Source organism: Serinus canaria, chromosome 7 (genome assembly GCF_022539315.1).
Source record: "Serinus canaria isolate serCan28SL12 chromosome 7, serCan2020, whole genome shotgun sequence".
NCBI lineage: Eukaryota > Metazoa > Chordata > Aves > Passeriformes > Fringillidae > Serinus > Serinus canaria.
Window position 1 is genome coordinate 20895467 of NC_066321.1, and position 26559 is coordinate 20922025.

The 26559-nt window shown below is 42.0% G+C and overlaps 1 protein-coding gene across 3 annotated transcripts in view; it reads right to left on the reverse strand.

Annotated features, from left to right (window-relative positions):
• Positions 1–26559, reverse strand: part of CHN1 (chimerin 1) — a 92313-nt gene that overhangs the window by 24151 nt on the left and 41603 nt on the right. For all 3 annotated transcript variants that reach the window (XM_050976973.1, XM_050976974.1, XM_030240171.2), the window contains 2 exons: positions 23456–23744; positions 4187–4264 (listed from right to left, as the gene is read on the reverse strand). In XM_050976973.1, coding sequence (XP_050832930.1) covers positions 4187–4264; positions 23456–23744 — 367 coding nt within the window. The remainder of the gene's footprint in view (positions 1–4186; positions 4265–23455; positions 23745–26559) is intronic.

Genomic DNA, 26559 nt, shown 5'->3' on the forward strand with positions numbered 1-26559 from the left:
ACACCTTCCAACCCAGAGCTTCCCCTGGTACTCCTCTCATTTTCCATCCACATGGCACCTTGCCCCTTTTCCCTTCAGATTTGCAGTTCCTCTATTGCCTTAACCTCCTCCTTCATCTGCCTGCCCAGAAGTGCCCAGCTGCTTCCTATCCTTCCTATCCATTGAACAGATTAAATATCAGCTGGGTAAGAAATTTTATTTTAATTTACAAGCTGTCACAGTTATTGCCTTTTGGGGACAATATAAGCAACTATGAGAATTGCAAAGGACAGTAAAAAGCATTCTTATTGGTAGGATCCAGGGGTAGAATAAATTTATGGGAATGATTAAGTATAAATCTATTCTGCTCACTTCTATGAAGTTACAGAACTTTGTAAACTTTTCTGTTACAGAACTTTCCCCTATGATTAAGTTCTTTTTGTAAGAAAAGAACCCCACTGGCTTCAGCTATGCTCCTTGTCAGCACTTCCAAGAGCACAGGTCTCTCAGGGCTTCCACATAGAAGATGCTCTTGTTCATCTACACTGGGTGGAAGAATGAGCTTGATATCCATCACACACACACCCCTGTCCATACTGCTACATCTGTACCACAGTCTGTGGGGAGGTTTATTCCCCATAATGGTTAGTGAATTGAAAGACAGAAAAAGCCTAAAAGCCTTTTCAGGTGGGGCTGAAATTTTGAGGATGGTGAAGTGACTGTCTGCATTTGGTCAAATGATTCATTTTACAAGAGATCTCATTCAGTGTGCTGGATCTCAGAAAAGCACAGTAAATGCAGGGAAATTTATAGTAATCCAAACATGCAAAAAGATAGACCATATTAAGTCACACTCATGTCAAATTCCATTATTCAATTAGAGCTAAATAAAATGCTCTATCAAACAATGTAAGCCTCTTTAATCTGATATATTTGAATTATTAGAAAATGGGTCTTTCTTACATTAGATGTATAGAGAAGAACACAGAAATATAAATTTATATTTTTTTATAAATTGGAAATGGCAAAAATACGCCTAAAAGGAGAATACTTTTTACATCTAGCTTTGATCCTGAAGGACATGCATTTAAAACTCAGTGAGAGCTGATATTTATAAATAATCATCCCTTTCTTTACTTATGGAGATTATTTAAGAGAATTCAGGCACTCTGTATTTGCATTTGAGATGTGCCCATGAGAGACCAGACTTTCCCAGCCAGGAGAATATTACAGAGCTGGAGATCATTACCGACCAGCTCTGCTTGCAGAGCTCCCTGTCACCCTGGCTACCCAGTCTGTTCCCTTCAGGCAGGAGACAACTCACATTCCAGGAGATTTAAGTAAGATTAAATCCTCTCAAAAACCCTGCCATGTCAGCACTCCTAGCAAAACTGTCTTTACATTCTTCTTTCAAACAACCCTTGGAGCAAAACATAGGTTAATGGATTTATTCAGGAGACCTCTTGATGATTTAAAAGCAGCTTTTATGCTCACCCCTCCCCTAGGCACTGCACTCCTGTAATGAGGATTCACTACACTGCTCCTCTGCCATGGTGTTCCTCCACCTGAGCTTTGTGCAGGCTACAGAGTCTGAGCGTTCAAACTGCACCTGTGTCCCCAAATACCCACCCCACAGACATAGGAGGTGCAGGGAGAACTGAGGTCCCTTAGCCTGTGGTCAGCTCTCTGGGATGTCTGCTAACTCCAGGCTGCCTCTGGGGAGGCTGCAGCTGTCACCTTCCCTTCCCCAGGAGAACACTGCTGCTTGTGCATGTGTGGTTCTCCATTTCTCCCCTCTCTGCTGGGATGCCGCAGCATTTCCAATATAACAGGATTTCTGAGACCCCTTCATTTCTGTGAGCAGTGGTGTGACTGATCAGAGGAGCTGCTGGGAGAGGGTTAGGGGTCCCTATCTGGTGCCTTGTGCCTGCAGCACAGAAAGCAGATTGGCTGCAGAGGTACAAAGCAGCAGACACACTCCTGTTTGCTGTGGAGCCTCTGGGGACAGCAGTCACTGCTGATTAGCTGAACTGGATAAATTTATTTAATTTCTGAGTTGTTTTTTCTTGGTTTGTTTCAAAAGTCTAGGTTGAAGACTCTGGGCCTGACATTTCCTTCCTCTCCACATGGGTGGCAGATTTGCTGCTTGGCAGGCAACCTAGGAGACTCATGCAGACATTTTAAATGAGGACATCTATATGTGCGAGGAAAAAAACTTGACAGATGCAAAGAAATTATAAAGGAGAGAAGCACACAAGCTAACCATGGCCATTCATTTTAGAGCCACAACACAGCACTTACTAAGAGCTTATGTTTTTGCACATTTAGAGCTCATGAAGGCCAGCAGCATTCCTTCCATGGGAAGGCTGGCTGCAGCACACCCTGTAAGGGGCTTGTCCCCTTCTAGTCTTTTGCAGCAAAAATTATCTGTGAAAGGCGACTCCATTCCACTGACTTGAAAATAGACTTATTTCTCAAGGTATATTTTTCTGGCAACAGTATGTATAGAGGAACTACAGGGCAACTATTATAAAGAAAACAATCCATGTGGAAAGTTTGTGCCACGGCTATGACCTTGGAGCAGACATACAGCCTGTTTTTAGAATAGACTGGAAAACTCACAGCTCTGAAACTTTCCATAAACAGTTTATGGAAGAAAAAGAAATAAACAAACCCAAATGAATGAAAATCAGGTTATCAGATTAATTTCAAACCAGATATGTTTCAGGCTGTTAAAGAAACCAACTAGGGAACACAGATGTGCAAAATTAAATACTTATTATCCTACATACACTGTAGTACATGGAAAATCATGATCTGCTGGCATCTGCAAGAATTATCTTCAAACTGTAAGGAACAAATGAAAATTGCAAGACGTTGCAGATATTTAGGACACCTCAGGAGCCTGTGAAAAAATGCTCTGCATTGGACTGTCAGCCAGCACAAATATGTTATACCAGGCACTGTATTAAATGCTTCTTACATACCATTCTGTACACGGTTTTCAAATTTGTGCTTAATGGAAGTACTCAAATGAAACAAAACATCCTGCTCACATAAAGTTTCCCCTTTTGGTGATTATCTGCACTCAAAAGCCAGAAGGTGGTTTAAATAAAATGAGAGGGAGAATAGGTAAATTAATATATGTGCATGCATGAGGACATTTCCACATTCCGACATGTGTGCATGATGGACATCTCCTGAAAACAGGAGGCATTTAATGGATGCTTATATCATCAGATGCCTCTTTTACATCAACAATCTGCCCTTCTCTTAAAAGAAATAAAAGTAGGGTTTCTGGTTTGGGGTTTTTTTTTTTCTTACATTAAAGACAACATTTGGCTTTCAACTTACATATATGAAATTTGTACTGTCATCTACAAGAATCCAGTAAAACATCAATTTACGTAGTCTTAAAATTAAGACTGCTGTCATCAAATGTATTTGACCACCAAAAGCTTACATTACTGAGTCCTTACTGGACACCTATTACAGGCAGACACAAAACACAAATATGTTGTGCTGACATGTATCACTCTTACCCAAAAACATTGGTTATTTAGAGCAATCAAAACAGTAACTAGAAGCTACATAGAAGACTAAGTAAATGTTATTAAAACACAAGGTAGTTGCTGATGCCAGCATGTCCAGCAGCCTCATGGCATAAGTCTCGTCGGTTTCAACACTCAATTCACTGACACAGGAGAAAAGCCAGAAACTAAGGGAAATGCAGACCATCGGCTCAATCCAGATGCAGCGGAACACACTTCTTACCTCCAAAGCTATTTACAATCGACAAATTGAGATAAGATCAATGTAATCATCTAACTATAGATCTAAGAGATTTTTTTGCCTTGAAAGTAAAACTGAACTACATTCGAGCTGAAAGGAAACTTTGCTGTTTTTCTCACCTTTAGCATCTCTCTCAGCATAAACCAATTAAAAATAAAAGAGATGACTAGATATGGCAAATATAATTGAAACAAATGCGTGCACACGAGCAGCCAACAGCAAAATCCCGGTTCCTCTGCTGCATGTTCTAAACGTGCCTCACTGGTGTAACCGGCAATGAGCTTTACTTGCAGCTTTTGAGTTCCTAGAAAGTCAGTTTTCATACCTATGATTTCCTTGCGATATCAGACCCATTTCAAAGCACGAGCTAAAGTAGCTTCGCCTGAAAAAGAAATTAGACAGGAAAACGTCTTACCTTGAAATTATGAACCTTCTCGTATTTTGGAACGTGTTCATTTTCCTTCAGAGTTGCTCTTCGGACGAGCGACGTCAACTGCGAATAAGCAAAGAGTTTAAGAGGTTGCCAGATTGTCACAGACGCCTTGCGAGCGCCCAGTTTCATGCCCAAGGCTGCGAGCAGCAGATCGCGCTGCCGGCCCTCGTGCCCGGCGCGGTGCCCCGCGCTGCCGCCGGCTCGGTGCGCTGCCCAGGGTTCCCTGGCCGGCATGCTGCCCGGAGAGGGCGGCCCGCCCGCGCCCGGCTCTGTCACACTCGGGCTGGCGGGGCGGCGCGGACCATGCCGCAGCCTAGGCTGCTGGGGCGGGCGGCGCGGCCATGGAGGGCACGGGCTCGGCGGGGCGCGGGGCCGGGCGCTGCGGGCGGGCGGCCTGCGGGCCGGGGGCGGGCGGCAGCCGGCGACGGGGACGCGCAGCCCGCGGCCGCTGCCTCCATCGGCGGCGGCCGGCTCGGGGGGCGCGGGGACGCGCACGCCTCGCGCCCCGATCCCGCCCGCTGCCCGGCGCGGGCCCGCGCGGAGCGGAGCGGCCCCGCCCCGGGGCGGCCGCAGCCAATGGAGCCCCGGCGAGGCGGGCGGCCCGGCCCCTCCCGGCACGGCCCGGCCCCTCCCGGCACGGCTGGAACGGGGAGAGGCAGCGCCGGTGTGAGCCGCGCACCACTAGCGAATGGCACCTGTGCGCTGCTGAGGTGCCGCGGGAGGCAGGGCAGCGAGAGCAGCCCCGGGGGACACGGCGGGAAGCGGCTCTCCCCGACCCCCCCGTCTGAGGTGGCCTGTGCACCAGGGGTACGGCCAGGAGCGGGTAATGAGACCGCTGATGGGTGCCACTGTTCCCTTAAAATTACGTTTTTCAGTACTTTTCGTGCGAAAACATGCTCACCAATCTCACATCTTGAACACAAATGTCACCCCAAGTTCACTGCAGCGCTCCCTCCAGCAAAGACCTGAACCCCGTACTGCTGGTGTCGCCTCTCTTTAGAAATTTACAGATCCTAACAGAAGGTGAATGGCCTCAGTCTCCCGCTGAACAGAAACATGAAGTTTGGACGGACGCAACTGACGATGAAGGTGCACAGGGCAGTCTGGTTCTGGCCAGCCCTCACACAAACTGTTCCACACAACCATTAAGCCTTGAACTCCTCTGCCACGGAGCCAGAGTCACGGGGGTCACGAAGGAGCGGGGCAGACTGGGCCATACCCACCCGGAGCTGCCCACCAGGGCAGCCCGGCTCAGGCGCTCCCTCCAGCTGAGCGCGATGGCCACTCTGCCCCTCGCCTTCTGGCGCTCTCCAAGCATTTGCGAACTGTCTTTGTCAGAGACAGCAAAAAGCGACCCTTGATCTGACACAGCCAAGCTTTGCAGCGTGGGGCTGGGTGAGATGCAGGGTGCCAGGGACCTTTCCTTCCTTGCCTGTGCAGACAGCGGCGCTCAGCCCTCCCTCCCTCCCCCGGCACAGCCTGCCGCACTGCAACCGCTCTCCCTGCTGCAGCGGAGGTATTTTTATCTCTCCTGAGTCAGAAACCGACGACAAGCACAGTTTGTCACAAGCTTCTGGGTGGAATTGGTATGTGCTTTGCAGCTGGATCACAGTGTTCCAGTTTAGCTCAGTCCTGCCAATACAGCTGAGAATAGTGCTCATGGGGAGCCTCTTCTGTTCTCTTGTGTGGCCACCCATACCTTCCTGATGGGTTTTAAAAATCTGCTGGGTTTCAGCATAGGGACATGGTGCAGAGATTAAGGATCAAGGCTGGTGCTGCACTTAACACTAATCTGCAATACAGCTAATAATTTAAACACTGGCTATAGATCATACAGGAGAATGCTGACACACATTACTGGCTCATACAAGGGTCTGACTCAGTTCCTGGTTTCAATACAGGCAGGAGCTGCTTGATCCATCCTATCAAGAAATACTTTTCCAATGACTACCTCAATCTGCTTGTCTTGCTTTTAACCACTCCTTTCTAATGCAGGTGAATCCTCCTCTGACATTTTTCTGTCCATCCCTGCAAGTGTATTAACACTCCACGGCAATAGAAGATCAATAAAACTGAGATATGGGTAAGACATAATAAATACTGACACTTTGTCTACACAAAGTGTGAAAATAGCATGGACTCGGGAGAGCAGCCTTCCCTCCCCTCCCTTCCCTTCCCAGTTTAATTTCCAAGAACTACATCAGGTGAAAGTCCTCCTGGAACAAGGTGGACCTACACCTGCCCCAGAGGAGTCATCCTCTCCAAACAACTTTGAGTGATAACAGGCTCAGGAAGTAAGTAATGATTTCTGAGAACATTTCACATATTACACTTTTCTCTGCAAGCCAAACCCTTATTTTTTTTAAGGGGAAAAAAATGCATCACCAAAGCTTCATATTAGAAATAAATTCTTTGAAAATGGAATTTGTTGAAAATAAATAATGCAGTGATTTTCAACAATGAATTTACTATCGGAATCAGGTCATTATTTTGTGTAATTCCACTTAAGAAGCAAGGTAAAGCAGGCTGAATTTCCCTTTCAATCACTATAGAGCACATAGCTATAGTGGTTTTTGGCATACTTACTCCTTAATTGTCAGCTTTCCTTTTCCTAATTCTGAAGAACTGAGTCATTTCCAATGGCACTTTAGAGTCATGCTAGCAGAAACAGATCTCTGGATCCTGGAAAATTAAATCTAAGAATGCCAATAAAAAGGTAAGCAAAACTACCCAACAGGGAAAGGTCCTATCTCATGGCTGTAATTATGAAAATGTGTTATAATCTGGAAAGTAGTTATATAATTACAAATTTTAATTTTAACACTGCTTTGTGTTACAGTACTCTAACAGAGACTGCTTATTGGTTTGACATAAATCACCTTCCCATTGTTCAATGCACAGCATTTTCTGCTGTTTACAAATAAAGGAGTCCTGGGCTCACCACCTACCCTTACAGCCATTTGCCTGGGCTATATGCTCTACATTAGTGTACAGAAACAGAGACTGAAACAAAGTTAAAGCCACAAAGCTAGCAACTGAAAAATTACAATTTATAGAACTGCTTTCAGAGGACACAATTTTATAATGGGTATGCTCATTCTTCTGCCATTGCCTAATTTTGGGTGTTTGGCTTTGCAAAGCAATGCTTTCCTTTACACACACCAAATCCCTTATTTTGAAAACCAAACCAAAATTTCTGTTGTACACACCTTCCTGACAACAGCTGGGGTCATCAGGCAGGCCCAGGTCTTTAACTTTTTAGTATGTGAGATAATAAAGTAAGAGAGAGCAAGCCACTGTCACTGCAGAGATGAGTCCCCCCTGAGAGCAAACCAGTGAAGTCAGGGACCTGGGGCTTCACTCAAAACTCAAAAACCTTGGGAAGCTATCCACTCCCAAGACACTCTCCTGCTCCAGGCTCTCTGTGCTGTCTCTAGTGCCTGTAGCCTGCAGGTCCTGCTCCTCTTGTTACACCTTGGGCTGCCTTCTGATTCAGTGCCTGCTCCCCACCAGTGGCTCCTGCACTCCCACCTGCCAGCAAAGTCTCCTCTCCAGAGCCTTCCATTTTCCAACAAATTATCTTTGTAACTTGCTCTGCTTGAAGATACTGCCTGAAGATACTGTCTGCTACATACTGGATGAAAAAGAGGTAAAAATCTGAAGAGGAAAGAAATTTCCCTTCCACTTTCCTAAGTCTTAATTTTTGGGGTTTTTTTTAGCAATTGTGTGTGACAAACATTTGCAATCTCAGTTGCAAGTGCAGGGAGGAATATGCTGTGCAGACTGCATGAGGAAGGAAACTGCAAGGCTGTCATTCTTGAATTTAATTTCAGGACGTGATTTCACAGGACTGAGGTGAACTGAAAATGGAATGACTGGAAGCAACAGCTGAGCAACTTCTCAGCAGAGCATGCAACCAGAGCAGCCTCAGCCCTGTACATTTTAGTGATTTAAGCACTAAAAAGCCAAACCCAGCAACACAACAGCCTTTAAACCACGACATCTGTTTACAGGTTCTACAAGTTACATATGGACTGAAGGGTGGAATAAAAGACTGTAATGTGCTATTTCAAATGTTCCCATTTGTTGTAAAACCTCAGCTGTAGGAGTGGTTCAGTCTAGGCCCTACTGGGACTCCACTCTCCTTACTTTCCCCTGGAGTGGTCCTTCAGGGTACAGGAGAAACAGCTGTTCTCTGGAGCACTATCTGCTCTCAGTGTTAGCTGGATAATGTATGCCTATTTTCTGCTACTAATCTCCCAATCAGTAAGTCTGATTATGAAGCCTTCACAGAATTGATTTAAAAGTCATCTGCGACTTGCAGTAAATTCCAATTAGTCACTCTCTGAAAGACACATTATGTAAGTTTAATCCAGTCACACAGTTCAGTCGACATTGTACAAATTATCTTTCTAAAAAGGAAAATCAATGCATTCCCGTTTGTTGAGTAAGAAAGTGAAATTACTTCAGGAAAAAAATCAAACCCAAAACCAAACCCCAACCAAAACAGAAAAATTCAAGGAAGGTTAAGATCACAGATCCTAGAACAACCAGATTAGAGTTGATCAGTTGATATGAAGCCCACACGCATTTTCAATACAATGGAATGTTTCGTTTTCTGAGCACCTGGCTCCACTCTCAAACACATAATCACGTTTTCTTCAGAATGCATGCCTAGTACACTTCATTCTCAAATGGTATTTTCATGTTGTTATGACTAAATATGCCTTTATTGTTTCAGAATGTATACAAAATACGATCCCTTCTCTGCATTTTAATAATAACCAGCAGTTATAATGGTTATTATATATAGCATGCAATTTTTAAAAACATCAAAGATGATGCCCTACTGCACATGTATAAAGAAACAAGACACTTGGTTTACTATGCAGTGAGCCACTGTACATTTTGCAGTATTCTGTTTCACTGTAGAGCTAACTTACCCAAATGCATATGCTCAGTAAATCCTTGCTTGTTTGAACACTTTATGAGCATATTTTATGGCCTCAGTACATGATTTTCAAAAGCTAATCAGTCAGATTGTGAAACTGAGCCCAATTTCCTCAATGCTGCTCTTAGTGGAAGTTTGTTCCAAGCTAAATATAACTTTCCCAGTCATATATTTCATAGGATTGTTCTGAAGGGGAAAGAGTAGCCCAAAATTTTACTTTTTAAATAAAAGTGGTGATAATCTGCTTTCAGTGAATTTTCTTCACTTGTAGAATGCTAATGCAGAGGATAGGTTCAGCCTGAAAGAGGACATCTCAGAAGGTGGCTGGGAAGGACCATTGCACAGTCTCAGGCACCAGGGACTTCTCTTGCTGCCATTCCAACACAGCCACATGTACCTGGCACATGGACACCTTCAGGCTCCCACAGTGCTCAGGCAGAAAGGAATCCTCAGGCAACACCGAGCCCTGCTTTCAGTCACCCACAGGGAGTTGGGTTTAAGTAGTGGTTAAATTATGAAATCTTACTCCTAAAAAAACTTCTGGTTTTTATATCAAAATTTTGCAAATGAACTGACTTCTTATAAAATCAGACCTTCCCCACCCTCTCCAGTGAAATACTGTTGGCAAAATCTAAAGAAATGGCTATTTATATTTTTGATAAAAGCGTACATGACTTCTGTAGCTGCTAATGAACATTTGATATCCAGAATTTTAAAAGAAGGTTTAAAAAAATGCTTAATTGAAAACTTAATTAAACAAATTCAGCCAAAATGTTGGCTTGACTTAAAGGCTGTTAAATAAATAAATAAATAAATCCAAAGCTTAAATTATGGAAAAAATGTTGCCTGATATTGCTGCTAGAAATTACTGCATCAAAAGTGAGTTCCTTCAGTGCTGCATTGTACAAAACAATTAAAGTGTATTGGCATTATTGGGAAGACTGCATGTTCCCAGTGGTGTGCTTACCATGCAGAGCATACTCATAAAAAAGCAGAGAGATCTAAAGGGAAGCCAACAGAAAAGCTTTTCTGTAGCTTTACTCCTAAAACCCACTGGTCACTGCAGCTGATTGGGATCTGGGTTTGCTCTGTCTCTGGGGACTGACAGGTTGTAGGTTTGCTCCTGACAGTTACTGATATGGGCCTTTGGAATGACAATTCCAAGCTTGCACCAGCAAAGAGCAGCCATGTGAATACTCCTCTCCTTCAGTTACTGCCAAGGCAAAAACAATGAACATTTACTTTTCTGGGTAGTGGCAAGAAACTTTTCAGTGGCAAACCCCTTCTTTTCCAAGGGCGGGGTGGGGGGGGGATATATTTTGGTATATAGCTATGGATCTACACAGGCAAAAATAGAATAAAATTTTTTCAGTACCTTCAGGAAGAAGTTCTGCTTTTGATCTGGTTCTGGAAGACTTTGCTAACACCAGGTGACTTAGCTTTCAGGGAGGTCAGCAACTGGCCTGCCATATGCAGGTAATTCCAGGGGTTTCCTCCACACTCCATTGGTACAAATCCCACTGCAGGGGTGTATGTGGGCATGTGGTGGGGGTGTGCACAGGTAGGGGTGTGATCTTGCAATCAATAATGGTGCTCACTGGGTTTTATAAGCTATAGCTACAAGTTCCTTTATGCAGCTTTAACAGTGATATACCTCCTCACAGAGTTGCACTGTGGATGAAGAAGTGCAGTCCTGCCCTCAGCCCAGGAAAAGCAGGAGCCACAGGGCTCTTCCCTGCAGACACCAGTGCAAGATGTCCCCATGGGCCAGCTGCCCTTGTTAAAATAACCCACTGCTCCAGCCCTTTCCCTAAAGACAGAGACTACCAGCCTGCTTGCAAGAGGCAGGATGTGAGTGCTTGACCAAAGGAGAGCTGCCACCAAGCTGTGTGACACTGAGGCAGGAGATGCAAATCAAACACCATGATAAAAGCTACCCAAAAAGCTCAGAAATGACCCCCTAACTTTGACTATGAGAACTGACAGGCTCAGCCTCAGAAACTGTCTCCTTGCTTTGTAGTAGTTCCTTACCACAGTCCCATTCTTCTGCCTGAAAACAAACTGCATTAAAAGGGGGCCAGCCCCTACCAAACCTGGAAAAGTACAGAAGGAGACCAAGAACTTGTATAGAGGACAGAAAGTACCAATCTCCCTGCCTCAGGGCCTGGCAGCATCACTGTTCCCCAGGCAAACCATTCAAGATGATTTGTGAAAAAGAAGAGAAGCATCATTAAACACTGGAATGTGTCTCCAGTAAATCCTCCAGACAAAGACTGTCCTTTACAATTTTGCTTTCTGCCCTCCATCCTTCATAGTTTTGGTTTTGGCCCATCCTATCTTCCTCCTCTCCTGCCAGGAGCCTGGGCCATGGAGGTGGTATGCTAACAGTGAGTTAAAGCACATGCTTGGTCAGGTACTCCTCTCCCTGGGCAAGGCAGGAGCTGAGACTGGGAGGACTCCTCACATAGTTTAACTTAATTATTCACTGTGACACATTGCTAGACTGGAGCCAGAGAGATCTGTCTTGCAGCTGAAACAAGGAGCTCTGCCTGGGGGAGCAACCCTCTCCCTGGTCAGCAACACAGAGACTGTTCCTCAGAGCTTCTCCATCTTGCCCTCATTGGGTCAGCATTTCCCATTTCAGCTGAGAGCACTGCATTTTCTCCCCATCCCTTTGTCTGGGGTCTGCAGAGAGCTGTGCTGCTGGGACCGAGCCTCCACTGACATTCATTGCACTGAAGGGTCACTCCAGCAAAGCCTCTTGATTCATGACATGTCAAGGCAGACTGTACTCCAAAGAGACCTTAAAAATAATTTATAAATGCCATGTGCTCTATAGGAGTGATAGCAGTTAAAATCTAATGCAAATTGGCAGCTGCACGAATGCTCCTCTTCTGGCAAATGCTCTTTATTACTGATACACTAAATTAAAGTATTGTAAGAACAAACAGGCTATTAAGACTAATTGTTTGAAACCACAAGGGACTGGTGGTTTTACTCTTCATCTGACCCATACTGTTACAAGGATTTCCTCAAATAAAAGGAAAGATAAAAATAAAAGAGAATTTTGACCATACCCTTTGATGAGGAAATAAATGTTACATTTCCTTTATAATATCCATTTAAGAATCTTATAGATAAAATAAGTCTGCAATCAATCTCTGTTATCTTTTTGTAACTGAAAATGTATACACTTAGGGATAATGAAAATTGTATAATCCACAAGGTCTTTCTATTCATATATTTATTAGGTGTTTTTAAATTGTTTCCTTGAGGTATAGGAGTTTTGGCTACTGGTATAACATGGGCAAATGCTATGGAAATTTCCTTTTATGTCTCATGGATATTTTCTTACCTAATGTATTATACTTATTTCACATTAGTCTTGACTGGCAGTCTAATGCATCTAATACTAGCCTTCTTTTGTTCTACATGGTAATTCAATTTAGAGTAATTCAATGTATGTTATAATTGAAAACTGCAGCTCATTAATTTCTAAACACTCTTTGTATTTCAGACTACACCTGCTCCTTTGGCACAGTGTCTATTTTGAATCCATCCACTTCTTCCTGAATAAGCTATGTTGCTATGGTACATGTGCTGTCACAGTTTCTTTCTTAATCATACTTTCAGCCCATAATCATACTTATTTAGCTTAAATAAGAGTAAGAATGCAAAGTCTCCTAATCCTTCCTGAATTACCATTTGATTTGAACCCATGAGTGGAGATGAAAACAATGTTTAACCTGAAGGAATACTGGAGTTGGTAAATGGCTCTATGCAACATGCTTGACAAATTTATGGTGGTGAAAACCTGCTTATGGACCAGCTCACTGCAGAAAAGCTGAACAATGGGGTAACCCCCAGTGCTCCCCAACACTCCTCAGGGAGCCTGATGACCAGTTGTGGAGGTCCATGTGTGTCCATGGGAATAGCTGCACCAGTGGGTCAGGGGCTGTTCATTTCATACAGTGCAATTAGGCACACTTGAAAAATGAGATGGGCTGATCATCCTTCAAATGAGTCTCATGTGCAATCCCACTTCCTTGCATAAATCTCTATTTAAATCAAGACTGCTTTGAAACCTGCAATGCATGAAACCAGAGTGGAATTGGCAGCAGAATTAGTCTGCTTCCAAAGTCACATTACCAATTATTAACAAATTATCAGTTTATTTCCACCCATAAAGTCTTCTAATCCCTGATCACATTCTCAGAAAAGGCTCATTTCGCTTCTGTTGACCAGTGTTTCAATTTTCTCCTCTCTCCTTTTACATATATGATTCCTCTTTCCTATTTATTCCCTCTAAGTTTCCTAATTAACATTTTAAAATGCTTCTGTCAGGAAAATTTTTCCTATAACAGCAGTAAACATCCCATTTCCCTACAGAAAGCTATGACTGTAAAAAATTCTTGAGACAGGCACTCAAGAAATCATCATCTCAAATGGTCAAACACAGCATCTTTGAAACAAATTTAAATAACCACTTGATTTGAAAATTGAATGATTTTGAATGATTCAAAATGGGGCTGGCAATGTAACCCCCCCATCATAAATCTTGGCTATACAGAATATTTACCTTTCAAGGGAGAAGCACTGGCATGTGGACAGATCACACAATCTCTGTTACACAGGAGAGACTCTAGGGGTTTTTATTTTTTCTCCCCAGCAAGTTTGTGGTTTCCTACAACATAATGTTTAGTTGGTGTCTATTTTCAGTCCCAGGTTCCAGTCTACACCTGGGATTTCAGATGTGTGTGGTCTCTGACCAACAGCTTTTATTTTGAGTACAGGCCACATCAAAGCTAAAATACTAACTTTGGGGTATATTTGCATTATTTAAATTCATTGGAAATAAACAAAATGTTAAACCAGCACAACTTCTTTCTTTCTTAGCATGCTTTTCATCTTACCTTATAGGGCAATTTTTCATTTGTACTGCCACCATCAACTAGCACTTTAAAAATGACACTGCTTACAAGATTTCTGCTGCTGAGGTTGTGTGACTTTTCAACAATAAAAACAGCCCAAGAGAATGAACCCGCCAGGTCCATAAAAAACTGTGTAGGAAGCTCCCAGCATGATCAGCTTACTGAGCAGGGAGTGTGCCTTGAGGACTGCAGTGTGGCAGAGGTGACAGGGAGCTCCCAGGCACCAGCTGCGACCAGCGCTAGCAAGGACTGGGATGGAGCTGGGCGGAATGAGAAGCTGTCTCTTAAGAGATTGAGCACTTGGAAATTCTTTGAAACATAACACAGGATACTTTCTCCAATTTTAGTGCACTTGCATTAAACATACTGCTACTCTAATCATCATCCAATTCACAGAAATGCCAGAATGCAAATGTAATTCACTATCATATTAACTTTGGGAAATGGCTTCACGACTTCTTTAGCAGTGTAAAATCATCAGAAACCTTCTACCAATAAACTATTTGACACATGATATAAAGCATAGAGCTTTTAAAATGTTTCACCATTACATGCAGAATGGAAACTGGGAACAGAGTCTTTTCTTATTTTCACAGAATTCCTCCAATCCCCTCTCAAAAAGGGTCAGAGCTGCTTTCCTCTAAGTGCTACTAATCTAATTCACAAATTGGAAAATATGAAAAAATTATTAAATCACATACACATATGACTAAGGCTTAATAGAAGATATTATACTCTGTGATACTAGCTCTAAGATTCCTTAGGCAACTTATTTCTAACTGTTTAAGCTCAAATAAAATGCAGTAATAATCTTCATTACACACAGCAATATAATCAAAGTGCATTACAATATGAACTTCTCTATTAGAAACACATCATTACTTATTCTGGAAATTATATGGAAGTTGAAATTGAGGGATATCAATACTAACATGATAAAGATTAGAGCAACAACTGAGAACCAGAGTTTTCAGAGTGGTGATTCTTAACTTACTGAAACATTAGGGCTGTAGGAACACTAGATGCCAGAAGCAACTCTGTTTCTAACTGCTGATGCCATGTAGAGGAGAGGAAAGGTTAAATATGGAAAAGTTTAATGTTCTAAAAGTTAATGATCAAAGAAAGTCTTTGCAAAACTGTCAAGAGTTGCTGTCTTTGCTGATGACAAGTGTGACAGGTTTGAAATAATAGGAGCAAGTAGTTTGTTGAGCTCTGTAATAAAACTGCTCTCCTTACTTTGTTCAGTCAGAAAACATTCAGCTAGAGACTAAAATTAAGCATGAGAAGCTTTAGCTGAAAATATATTTTTTCCTGTGAAAGATTAAAAGGAAAGTAACAAGGACCAGAACAGATCAGTTTCTGTGGCATTAACCACGGGAAAAATTTTGTTCTTCTTTTCTTTCACAGTCTGATACTTGTTTTAGGCATACCTAACTACTTCTCTTTCTGCTACCACCTCTAAAGCAAGCATTTCACTCACCATGGGTTTTAAGCATCTGGTAACCACTTATGACTGGGCAATTATTAGTGGAGCAGATGTGCCTTCTCTAAGTGGATGGGGGTGACACATCAGACCACCACAGCTCCCCATCCTTTCCATCTCTGTACAGAAGCCAAAAGACATGGATTTGCACTTGGAATGTAAACAGTGACCCATGTAAAATGCTTTCCCTGCTCCCATCTAGACACACAGAGAACAAACAGTAAGGAGAGACAGGAGTTTATCTGAATAAAGAGAGAGATCACTGGAGAAAATCCCTGTTAGTCAGACTCCTAGCACAGGTTTGAACTGGCTACACAGAGCTGCAGAAGGCACAAAATGCAAGATATTTCAGATATTAGTTCACAACCAGAGATGCTACCAGCTGCACTGCCCCAGCTTCTCCTTGAGCCTCTCACATTCCACGAATGAGCAGACCTGACCCTGCCCAGTTTATGGGATTGGACACAATCATGGCCCAAGGTGATTATCACCAGCTATACAGTGTCACATTATAAAGTTTAAGTGAGCTAAGAAACCTGTAAATAACAAAATTATCCTTTTATAGGGCTCTTAATTCAACAGTCCAGTCTGTTTCCTGTAGAAGTGATTAGTAATAGAAAATAATTAGGAGATGCCAGATGGGAGGAGGAGTTAAAAAAAAAGACCCCAAACTCACACAGCTAAGGAATGAGAACAACAAACGAGGGAGCTGCCAGCTAGCAACCCACTGCAGTCCCTCAGCATCCAGAGAGCCCTTTGCACAAGCCATAAATCAGAACCACACTCCTGCTTTAGAGGCTGCTCTGAGAGAGACCCACCTTTCCCTTCTTTGGCCACTGCATGGATTATTCAGTTGTGGGAAGACATAAAAAGTCAAGTGTAGCTAAAGTAGGGGAAAAGAAGATTGTAATTTACTTATATGTGTCTGTGTGGCTTCCCCACTTTCTGGAAGCCTCCAGTGTAAGGCCCATAGGGAAGGTCAGCAGCAGACTCCTCCAGCATGCTAGGACTGAAGTCACAACAGCTCTCCACTGCTCATCCAGGGTTGAGCTGCAGCTCTGTGTTTCTATGCCCCAACTACTAAGGTCCACTAGGGTGGGAAAGCTGGTTCTCACCCTGAAGAGTGCCCAAGGAAAGCTATCCTCCTTGGCTCTTCAAGAGCAAAAGGAGAGTCCTCCCTCTCTCCCTGAGTGTCTTCTTGCACTAGCCTATCCCAGCTACAAAACAAAGAAATTTCTGCTAGTACATGTAGGAGAGGCTAGGGCTACACAATACTTTTTGAAGGGCATTAAAAACATAGCCAGATCCAAACCACCAAGTATGGAAACCCTGAAAAGAACTGAGGTGAGGGCTTCACACTGACTGACCTCCCAACACCGAGAAACACAGGAAAAGAGTAACAGTTTATTCACTGCTAATGGTTCCATTTTATCAGTAACAACACAAGCATTATGCTTCAGAATTAATTGCACAGCAACTGTACTGCTTTACAGCCTTTTTAACAGCTCTGCACACTATTCATCTTACAAAGGCTCAATCAGGCACAGGGCATGTGCTGAGGGTAATTACCCACCACACTTCTGCTGAGGGTCTGGTGTGTGAGTCTCAAAGAGTAGCTGCACTCGATTTCACAGGGCAGCTGCCTGTCTCAGAATAATTTGACACCAAACTTTCTGAGGACTGTATCTTTGTGTACCCATCTCACATGACAGACCGTAAAAGAGCCACACTTTGCTGAAAAAGCAGAAAGTAACTTGAAAGGTCATCTCAGCAAGTAGGGAAGAGACTTGTACCCATGACAAAAGGCTGAAGCAGGCTGCTGATCCTCAACTGTGTTTACCTTCAGACCACAGGGAACACCTCTACAGGAGTAGCATAGCAACAGGAGGTGCAGTCTCTGCTTGAAATGCAGGCTGACCTGAGGCACAGCTCACTGTCTGCAGGTGTGGAGCCTTATTTGTTCTGACCCTTGTAACACTGGACCAGCAACAAGCAACTGGGCTACACAAGCACACAGCTTCCACTTCAGGTTAACTCCCCCATGATGGTGTAAGCATTACATGAATGGGCTCTGAAGGTCCAGACACACAGACACAGAGGCAGGCAGGCAAGTCCTGCAGGCTCACTGGAATCAGCCAGGAGGCCATCTGGAACCTGCAGGAATTAACTGAGCACAGCTGGGCATGAACCAGGGCTGGCACCAACAGAAGAAGAAAGAATTTGTCCTGGGAGAAACAGGAGAACTATGGGACAGTGTTTAACACTGGAGGTCCAGTTACAGACCCTTAAAAAACAAGTTTTGCTTCCTAATTTATCTTTTATAAGCATGAGATGCTGATAAGAGTAAAGTAAATATTCTGTGTGTGACCTGGGGTTGAAATTAGCAAAGTGCATGCTTCATTTGGAAGCTCTGAATCTTAAAACAAAATCAGTTTATGCGAGCTTTTTTAGTGATCAATTTTACTGCCATAATGAACACAAATAAGGGCTTGGGTTACTCTTGGTGATTAGAAGTAGAAAAAGCACTCTGAATTTTGGAGAAAAGAATTTTTTTTGTGCTGATGTCTGTACCCTGGGCAACATGTGCACTTAACTCTCCTTTCCTGGGTATTGATGAACACAGGGTTAAGTTAAAACCATATATGTTTGTAAAAATGCATCATAACCAGTTTTAGTTTGGCCTGCACGTGCCATGCATAACACCATGCATGACACTGGTTCCCCACCAGCACAAATGCTAATGCACAGAAAGGAAGGCTGAGGCTGGGGCAATCTCTTCTGAGCATGATGTTGCTGATATGCAGCTACCTAAAAAGTAGGCTTGTCTTTCATCCTGCTAAAAACTTTCTCGGAATTGACAAAATTGTCTGTGCTTTGAAGTCTCTGCTGAAAGATGGGCTAAACCCAGAAGAAATAAATAGAAGTTTCTGCCTTCCACAGAGTTATGTTTTATTTATAAATTACATTAAAGTTCCAGAGTGATTGTCACGGACACCCGCGCAGGGACTGGAAAGGAACATTTGTGAGAAAAGAGTTGACAATCTCCTCCCGTTAACCCATGGGATTCTTCAGTGCTCAGTGTCCTGCATCTTTAAATGTACCTGAAGGTAAACATTCATTAGCTGCACTTCTAAAAACCTTATTGCTTCATCATTACCCCTGTTACAGCTATGGCTTGTTTAGATGCTGTGTACATTATACACCCATCTTTGAAGCTGATTCAAGTAAATGGAAATATTTCAAACAACTTCCAACATCAAGGTTGCTCCAGCTCTCACTTTGCTTCCTTAAGCAAAGATTATTAAGACCAGGTCTTTTTTAGGCCCATCAGTTCCAGAATTGGCATTACAGGGCACCAAACAGCGCTGTTCAAAGCTCTGTGCCTCTATCACAGACCTCTATAAGGGTGTCTGTACTTCTGTGCCAGCTACTGCAACTTCCTCAGCTGCAGCCTCTCATGTGCTGTCCCTGAAGATAAAATAAGCTGTGGTGAGGAAAAGTTTAAGCAGATCTTACTAACAGATTTGACTGAGACCAAAAGTAGAAAAACAGTAGTGTCATTAATGAAAATAGAAGCGTTAGTTTAAGGCTAAACTGGAAAGTAAGATTGGTCCCCCTGCAAACACCTGAAAGGATCACCCTTGATTTTGTATGTGGAGTCTGTTATGAATTTATTAGAAATGTACACAGATCACACTTAACTTGGTCATCTGTATTATCTTTGGAGGCAGGTGTAAAAGCATGTTTCCTACTAAAATTATACAGATTGACATTTTCAGATCTCCTTGCACAGAGTTGCAGAAAATCAGCCTTCTTCACTACAGAGGAAAAAATGGCATCACCAACTAAGGTAATTGAAAACAGAAAGAGAAGGTTGCTTTTGTTGGGTGACTGCTGCCACCAACCTTCTCTATTCTTTCCATCTATAGGAATTAAATGGAATGTAGTACAGTCTAGAAGGGGTCTTGAACTGATTTGCAGCCACTGAAGTTTCTTGAAGAAATAGCACATATTACTAAAGTCAACATGAATAGATGTGATTCAGTTGCTATCCTAACATTTACCCCAGAATTTCATTTTGAAAGACAGGATAACTCATAACTAATGATTTCATTTTTTCATAACAAATATTAAATCCTGAATCAATCACTCATACAACTTCTTACACATTAAATGTATTACAAAGAAATCAAAAACATGTCAAAATGAAAAAAGAATGTTTTGCAAGGCTTTAAAGAAGGACTTTGATATATGTTCCTAGATATTTACTAATTTCTGAGAGCTACCATTTTTATAAGGTGTTTAACTGAATCAAGCCATCTGCTCAAAGGCCATTATTGCCTTTGAGAGTAGAGAATGTTCAGAGACCCATCAGTATTCAAAGCAGAGGAGGAATACTAAATCTTATGATACTGGCTATAATTTCTACTTCCACACCAGGTCACACAGATTGAATCCACATGGGAAACCCTCTTTTAAATCATTCTTAGCCCTCTCTTAACACACAGACCATGATGGCCCCACGACTGAGTTCTGAACAATTTGCAGACTGTTTTGGGAACCAGCATCACCTTTTCAGCACTACAGCTAAAATGTCTACTTGGGACGTTCAAGCAGGACAAGCACTCTCCTGTTTTCAGTCTCTCCTCCTCCAGTTATGTCTTGACTAATTAGTAATTCCTTCATGGCTTAGGAAAAACATTAAATTATTAACCAGGAATTTAAACTTTTAATGTACACTTGTATGCAGTTATATTCTTTTCATTATCAGTGAAGCACATGCAGTGTAGTGGATTATATTTTCCCATCAAAAATTGCATCTTAAATCATGCCACAATAGGGTCTCTTGCACAACTCAGGAGTATTGCAATTTCTGTCTTACAATCCTTATCTAATGACTGCATAAGTTTTGACTTTTCATCTCTTTCAGTCTTTAAATCTTTCCCCTTTACTAGGGCTCCTTTTTAATATATTGCAAATGAGAAGTGTCACCCAACACATACTGAATTCTTCTACCATACATTCATTACAGAAAGAGCAGGGAACAAATGAAGTATTCCAAGTGCCTGCTGGGAGGCATCTAACACAAAATGCAGCATTCCCTGCTACTGCCCCACACCCAGCTGAAGACTGGGTGAGTGCCCTTTAATACTTCATTCTCAAGCTGGGGTGTACTCTCTAGCTGCCCAGTTTCCATGGCAGAAAGTGAGACTCCATTCCCACCAGCTGTTCCACAGGCTCTGACTGTTTTTGTGTCTCTTCTTTCCTTCTGAAGGACTTACATTCCATACACTTCCCACACATGACTGGGCAACAGTCACAGGCACAAATTTAGATGTGCATCTGAACAGCCTCAGAGCCTGCAAATCTGGGAACATATTTTGGCTCAGGATGATCAGATGATCACGTTAAAGACCCAGACTTCTTTCTCTCTTTACAGAGGAAGAAGTATACAGTGCAGGGAAAAGCTGTGTGACTACATTACAGAACTGATAAAGATGCATTAATTGCCAGATGCTGCACACACTGAGGAAATTTTCATCCTCACCATGGGGCTAATGGGCACACAGATCTTGCTGCTTGGATCATAAAACAATGGGTTTTTTTGGTGTTGAACTCTGAACAATTTTCTTTGGTTCACTGCAATTCAGTGACATTCTCTTCATATTGGACAACAGGAATCAACCTGCCAGCCCTGCCACCAAAAAGAACCTATTTATGAACAGCTGCTTGTTCCAAATGCAGAGGCTGCTAGTGGGATCAGGTGCTGGCCATGGGGATGAATGCCTTACTCTGATTTGCTGAGTGGAGTGACATGCAGGAAAATCTGTGCCATCTTCCCACCAAAACCGTGAGAGGTGCAAAGACAGCTGAGATGTCACCTCTGTGCCACTCCACGGTGAGCAAGATCACACTGTACTGTCCCTGTGCAGCCACAGACAGCAATCCCAACTGCACCATCACTTCAAAATTGAAATCTCCACATTTAACTATCCTGTGATGTCTGTGTGCCTCAGTGTGTTCACATCAATAGAGTTCCAAGACAAAACAAAGAAGAGTATCAAAACTTGGGCTTCAGGACTGACAACAACACCACTGCTGTTGAACTGTTTTGTGGCTGAAGCCCCTTTAGTCACTTGTAGCTTCCAGATGAAGGGAGTGGGATGCTGAGATTACATGTCTAACCTGTCTAAAGGTTTTTCACATAAAATTTCAATCTTTGAGAAATATTCAATAGTCCTTGAGCTATTTAATGAAAAATGTTTCAAAACAGTTGGTGAGTGACATAGCACAATGTAATCCATGGAAAAAACAGCATTCTTCAACACTAATCATTGGAATCTCTTTACTATGAACACTGTTTCATCAATCTAAAAAATGGAACAGAACAGAGTTCTGCTGTCACTTGGAAGTTTCTAGATGCAGGAAAAGTTAATTTTACCAAAGAAACCCAAAGTGGTAACTTCCAGAAGACTTAGAGAAGATTTTTACCCAAGCTCTGCATTATAATAAACTGTGTATGATAATATGCAAAAAGAATCCTTTTGAACCAGCACGCTGGAAGCAGTTGCTGTCAGGAACTGTAAGTGATAACTCACCCCTCTACTACGGCTACCTAACAGGCGAGAAATTGGATATTAAATGTGGTCAGCTAGCTTCAATACCCCAGCAGTATTTCCTTTGTCAAATTGATCTGATAACAGTGAAGATTCATACTTTAAGCTAAGTTGGGTGCTTCATCTCTCAGCAAATTCACTGCAGAATGACAGATTCTGCTGAAGGAGGATTTGAAGGACCAAAGCTATGAGCCTGTCTCTCTGTGGACTCAGGATGGAGCTTAGTTTCGCTGTAATAGCCATGTATGTTGGAAATTGTCAGTCAGACCTTTCCTCCACATCCACAACAGCTAAAATCCCATATTTCTGATTGGAGAGACAAAAGATCCCAACTAAGGTTAGCATTTCTTCTACGCACTATAAGCATATTAGCTAGGCCTAATGTATATCATCCTGAGGTTTGTGAAATAGGGAGACATATCAGACTATTATACATGCATTAATACCCACAGGCCTGCAAAAATAACTTTTAAAAAATACTTTCATTTGTCAGATTTTTAATAAACAAAGTATTTCATTTAAACCAACGGAATTTACATTATGGTTTCCTTTTACGTTCAGTCTCTGAAACACAAATAAAATTTCAGGCAGCTGCTTTGTCTGCCCAGTACATCCCCAACCTCCCTTAATATTTTTATGTTCACTGGTTCTAAGATTTCTTCCTTCTTCGTTTTTCTTTTATAATCCAGGATGCAATTACTTCTCAGCTGATACTGCAGCTCTCTGAAGAGAGCAATCCCTTTCTGTAAGTCTGGCTGAGGCCAAAAATAGCTCTGTCAGCTTCTGACAGGCTGAACTTAGCCAAGTGAAATGTTTTAACATTTTATCAACTTAATGAACAGTCTTATTTATAATGGGGACAACTTTACTGTCATTATATGCAGACTGCTGAATAGGTTATGGAATGCATTTGTTTGGGGAAATCTGAATATATTAAGAAATAAAATGCAATTGTCTTATATACTGTAAACAATTTTAAGATTAAATATTCTTTGCCCATTTGAAATACAGGAGTGGCTTAATGGTAACATCCATAAGAATCACAATGACAAATAACTAACCTCCAAATCATGAAAATTTGCAATATGCAAAAATTACCATTACAAAATTCTATAATCAGTTTAAATATTACTGTTAATGCAATGCTGGAAATAACTATGTAGACTAAATAGCTGCAGAGACCTTTAGTACTTATAGTAGAGGGGAAAGGTTAAGAGTACAAAATAAAAAGTCTAACAGAAAAAAAAGCGTGGGTTAACAATTGCTTACCCTCTTTTCTGCTACCTCATCCTCTCCTGTAGACTCTTTGCCATCATGTTCATCTCTCAGGGTTGGCATATGCTTTTTGTGTGCTGGCTCTCTGTTTAAGGTTGTATATCCTATGTGTTCATAAATTGGATTAATTGTCATCTTGGAAATGTATTCAGCTGCCTTCGTTTCAATATAAAGAGTAATCAATCCATCTGTCACCAGGTCATGGATGGACTCAAAACGTTTCTCCCCAACAAAGTGTTTTCCATCGTAGTAGAGTCTGAAGTTTCTGGTTTGACTTCCAAATCTGCCTCAATGAAATGGGAAAGTTGTTTTTTTTAAAGAACAGTAAGCAGAATAAATAAGAGTAAGCAAGCCTTTGCAAACAATTAAAAACACTTTATCACTTAAAGCTGTGACTCTGCTCTGCGTCTGGTCCAGCCGAGCTGGGGAACTACTACTTAGCACAGATAGGAAGGAGAGATCAACAACAACTGCAGACAGATAGCCAAAACAGTACTGTCCCAGAAGGAGCTGTTTGTTCTGGTATTCTTTTAGCCTTGCCATTATCTATGGAAAAACTGAGAAATTACTTCACACTCCTTGTGGCTTTTTTTAGTGCTTAGGCACTTTATCACTGCAGTCAATTTGCTGGGCTCTGGTATGAGGAGCTCTCATAAGAGAGCCCTCTATTCCTTCTGTTAGAGTGATCCATCCGCAGCTCCGATGCCGTCCCCATCTCTGCTCCCCTGCTTGCTGCAGGAAGAGGCCATTCAAGGTTCAGCTGAGCTCCAGTGCCAACAATTACACTGAAGCAGAACTGCTGCCAGAACCCGAGAAGCGCAGGACAAAATGGCACAAGGGCAAGCATTCTTTATTCCTGGCCAAGGGCCCAGGACTAACTCTTCAAGCTTTGTACAAAAGTCCTTCTGTGTTCTGCTTGTTAAGTCCCAAGCTTCAAGCAAATCTTTGTAATATACAGGATACATAACATGAAAGCTATCCAACACCAGCCACTCTGCATCAGGATGGAACAGCATTTTGATACAGGCTCTTAGCAATCGTAAGAATGATGAATTTACCTGAACAGCAGCATAGTTTTAAAAACTGCACTTAGAATCTGCAACCATTTTCTGCCTCAAAGCAGTCTAAACATGTGAAAACACACTAGTGTTTGCACTTGGCAACATTTCCTGTGGGGAAGATGGAGGCAAGAAGCTTCTTTCACAGCTCACCCCAATGCTGCTCCATGGTCAGACAGCAGTGAGGGTATTGGGCCCCCTTATGAGGTCAGATGTGCAAAATAAGTTTTAAGAACTAAATTTGAAAGGATGGACTGGTTTCACTTTACAATCAAATGCTTCACTGGAGATGTTAAAGAACACAGTAATTAATTATACTTTGCTGAAGTGGCTCCTCTTCTCCGCAGGACCTCGCCAAACAGGGGAAAGCATAATTTTAGACCTTGCCTCAGGTGAATTATTATAGTCTTCTTGCCAATATGGACAAAAAATACATGGTTCTGGAATCTGTATTTTTTTCTCTGTTCTACATCAAAATGCCAAACCTTCCCATCACCCTATCAATAGTTCTGACAGTAACTGCAACTTCAGACATTGCTATTTCTGCAAAACACTGAAATGTAAATGGAATCTGCATCCTGCTCAGTAAGGAAAAGGGACACAATGTGTGGGAACTATGTGGGCATTTTCCTGCAGATTAATTGGTACTTCCATGCATATTTCTATGCCATACAAACTAAAACGCCATTGAATCAAACACGAGAAATTACAAAATGACAAAAAGAAATATGTTTCTACCCAATGCTAATTTAATCACGACACAGTTCTGAGTGAATACAAGTCATTCAGAAAGCAGAAAAATAATGTCCTAAGTTATAGCAGAAGGGGCACATGTATTCAAACTTACTCCTCAGGACACCTTTATACTCCACACTGTGTATGGCAAACAAGCTCTGACCACAAGACATCCTCTTTATACACCCTTGACTGTCAGAGAAGTCCACGTGAGCCAAGAGTGCTCAGCACTTTGCAGTGCCAAAATGAGCAACCTTCCCTGTCATCTGTCCAAGTCACTGGGAATAATGCACACTGAGCACACACAAGCACCTTGGTGGCCCTCACTTCATCAGGAGAACCAAACAAGTTTGAAGGTGAAGAATGATGGGCCTTAAATGACATAGACATTAGAATCACTTCTATTAAGAGACGCAGGTGAACTGCTGCTCTAATCAGTAACATCTGCTCAGACTACTAAAAGCAGAGTTTCAAGCAAGCTGGAGGTCACTTATTGCTCTTAGTTTTTAGAAGTATTACACCAATTTTATCAAGAGATGATAACACACAGAAAAGCATCACAAGGCCTAATACTAAGTACACACAGTGTTTTGATTTTGGCAACATCCCTCAAAATCTAAAACCAGTCTTGTCTGGTTCTGAAGTCCTGTTCTGAAGAACAAGATGACCAAATGCAGAAAAGAGACAGAAGTTCCTAAAAGCTTAGTTTTCTTTCCCACAGGGTCAGAAGGTGCACTCTCCTACCCCAGGTGTGTTTTACTGAGCAGTCCCTATGCTGTGGGTCTGTTCAAACTGCTGCACATGAAGTGTGTCATTGAGAGATACTGTAAGGAACAGAGTTTCTAAGAGATGAATGGTCTGCCTTTATCTAACTTCCCATTTGTTCCAAATCAATTTTTTTCCTTTTTTCTTATCTAATTGGATATGTTGTGGAGAAAGGTACTGCTTTTCAAATAGAATCCTACTAGTAATAAGGCAATAAACCCCCAAAATCTCCACAAATCAATGAAACACCAGTCTTTTACTAAGACTGCACTGTCAATAACGTGTCTCAGAATCCTGTTTTATTTCTTTCAAATTAATTACATTTTTTTCCTGACCACATAATGACACTATTTTGATCAAATTGCAATATTAAAAAAGCATACATGTTCAATTGAAAATTATTAATAAAGACTTAATCTTCAATCTTACTTGAAGCTATGGTTTGAATTTTTCCACTAGCAAGACTATTTCCTCCTGTTTACTTTCTGTAACATTCCTGCAGCCTAGTTAATTATACATCACCGTGGCAACTAAGTAGAG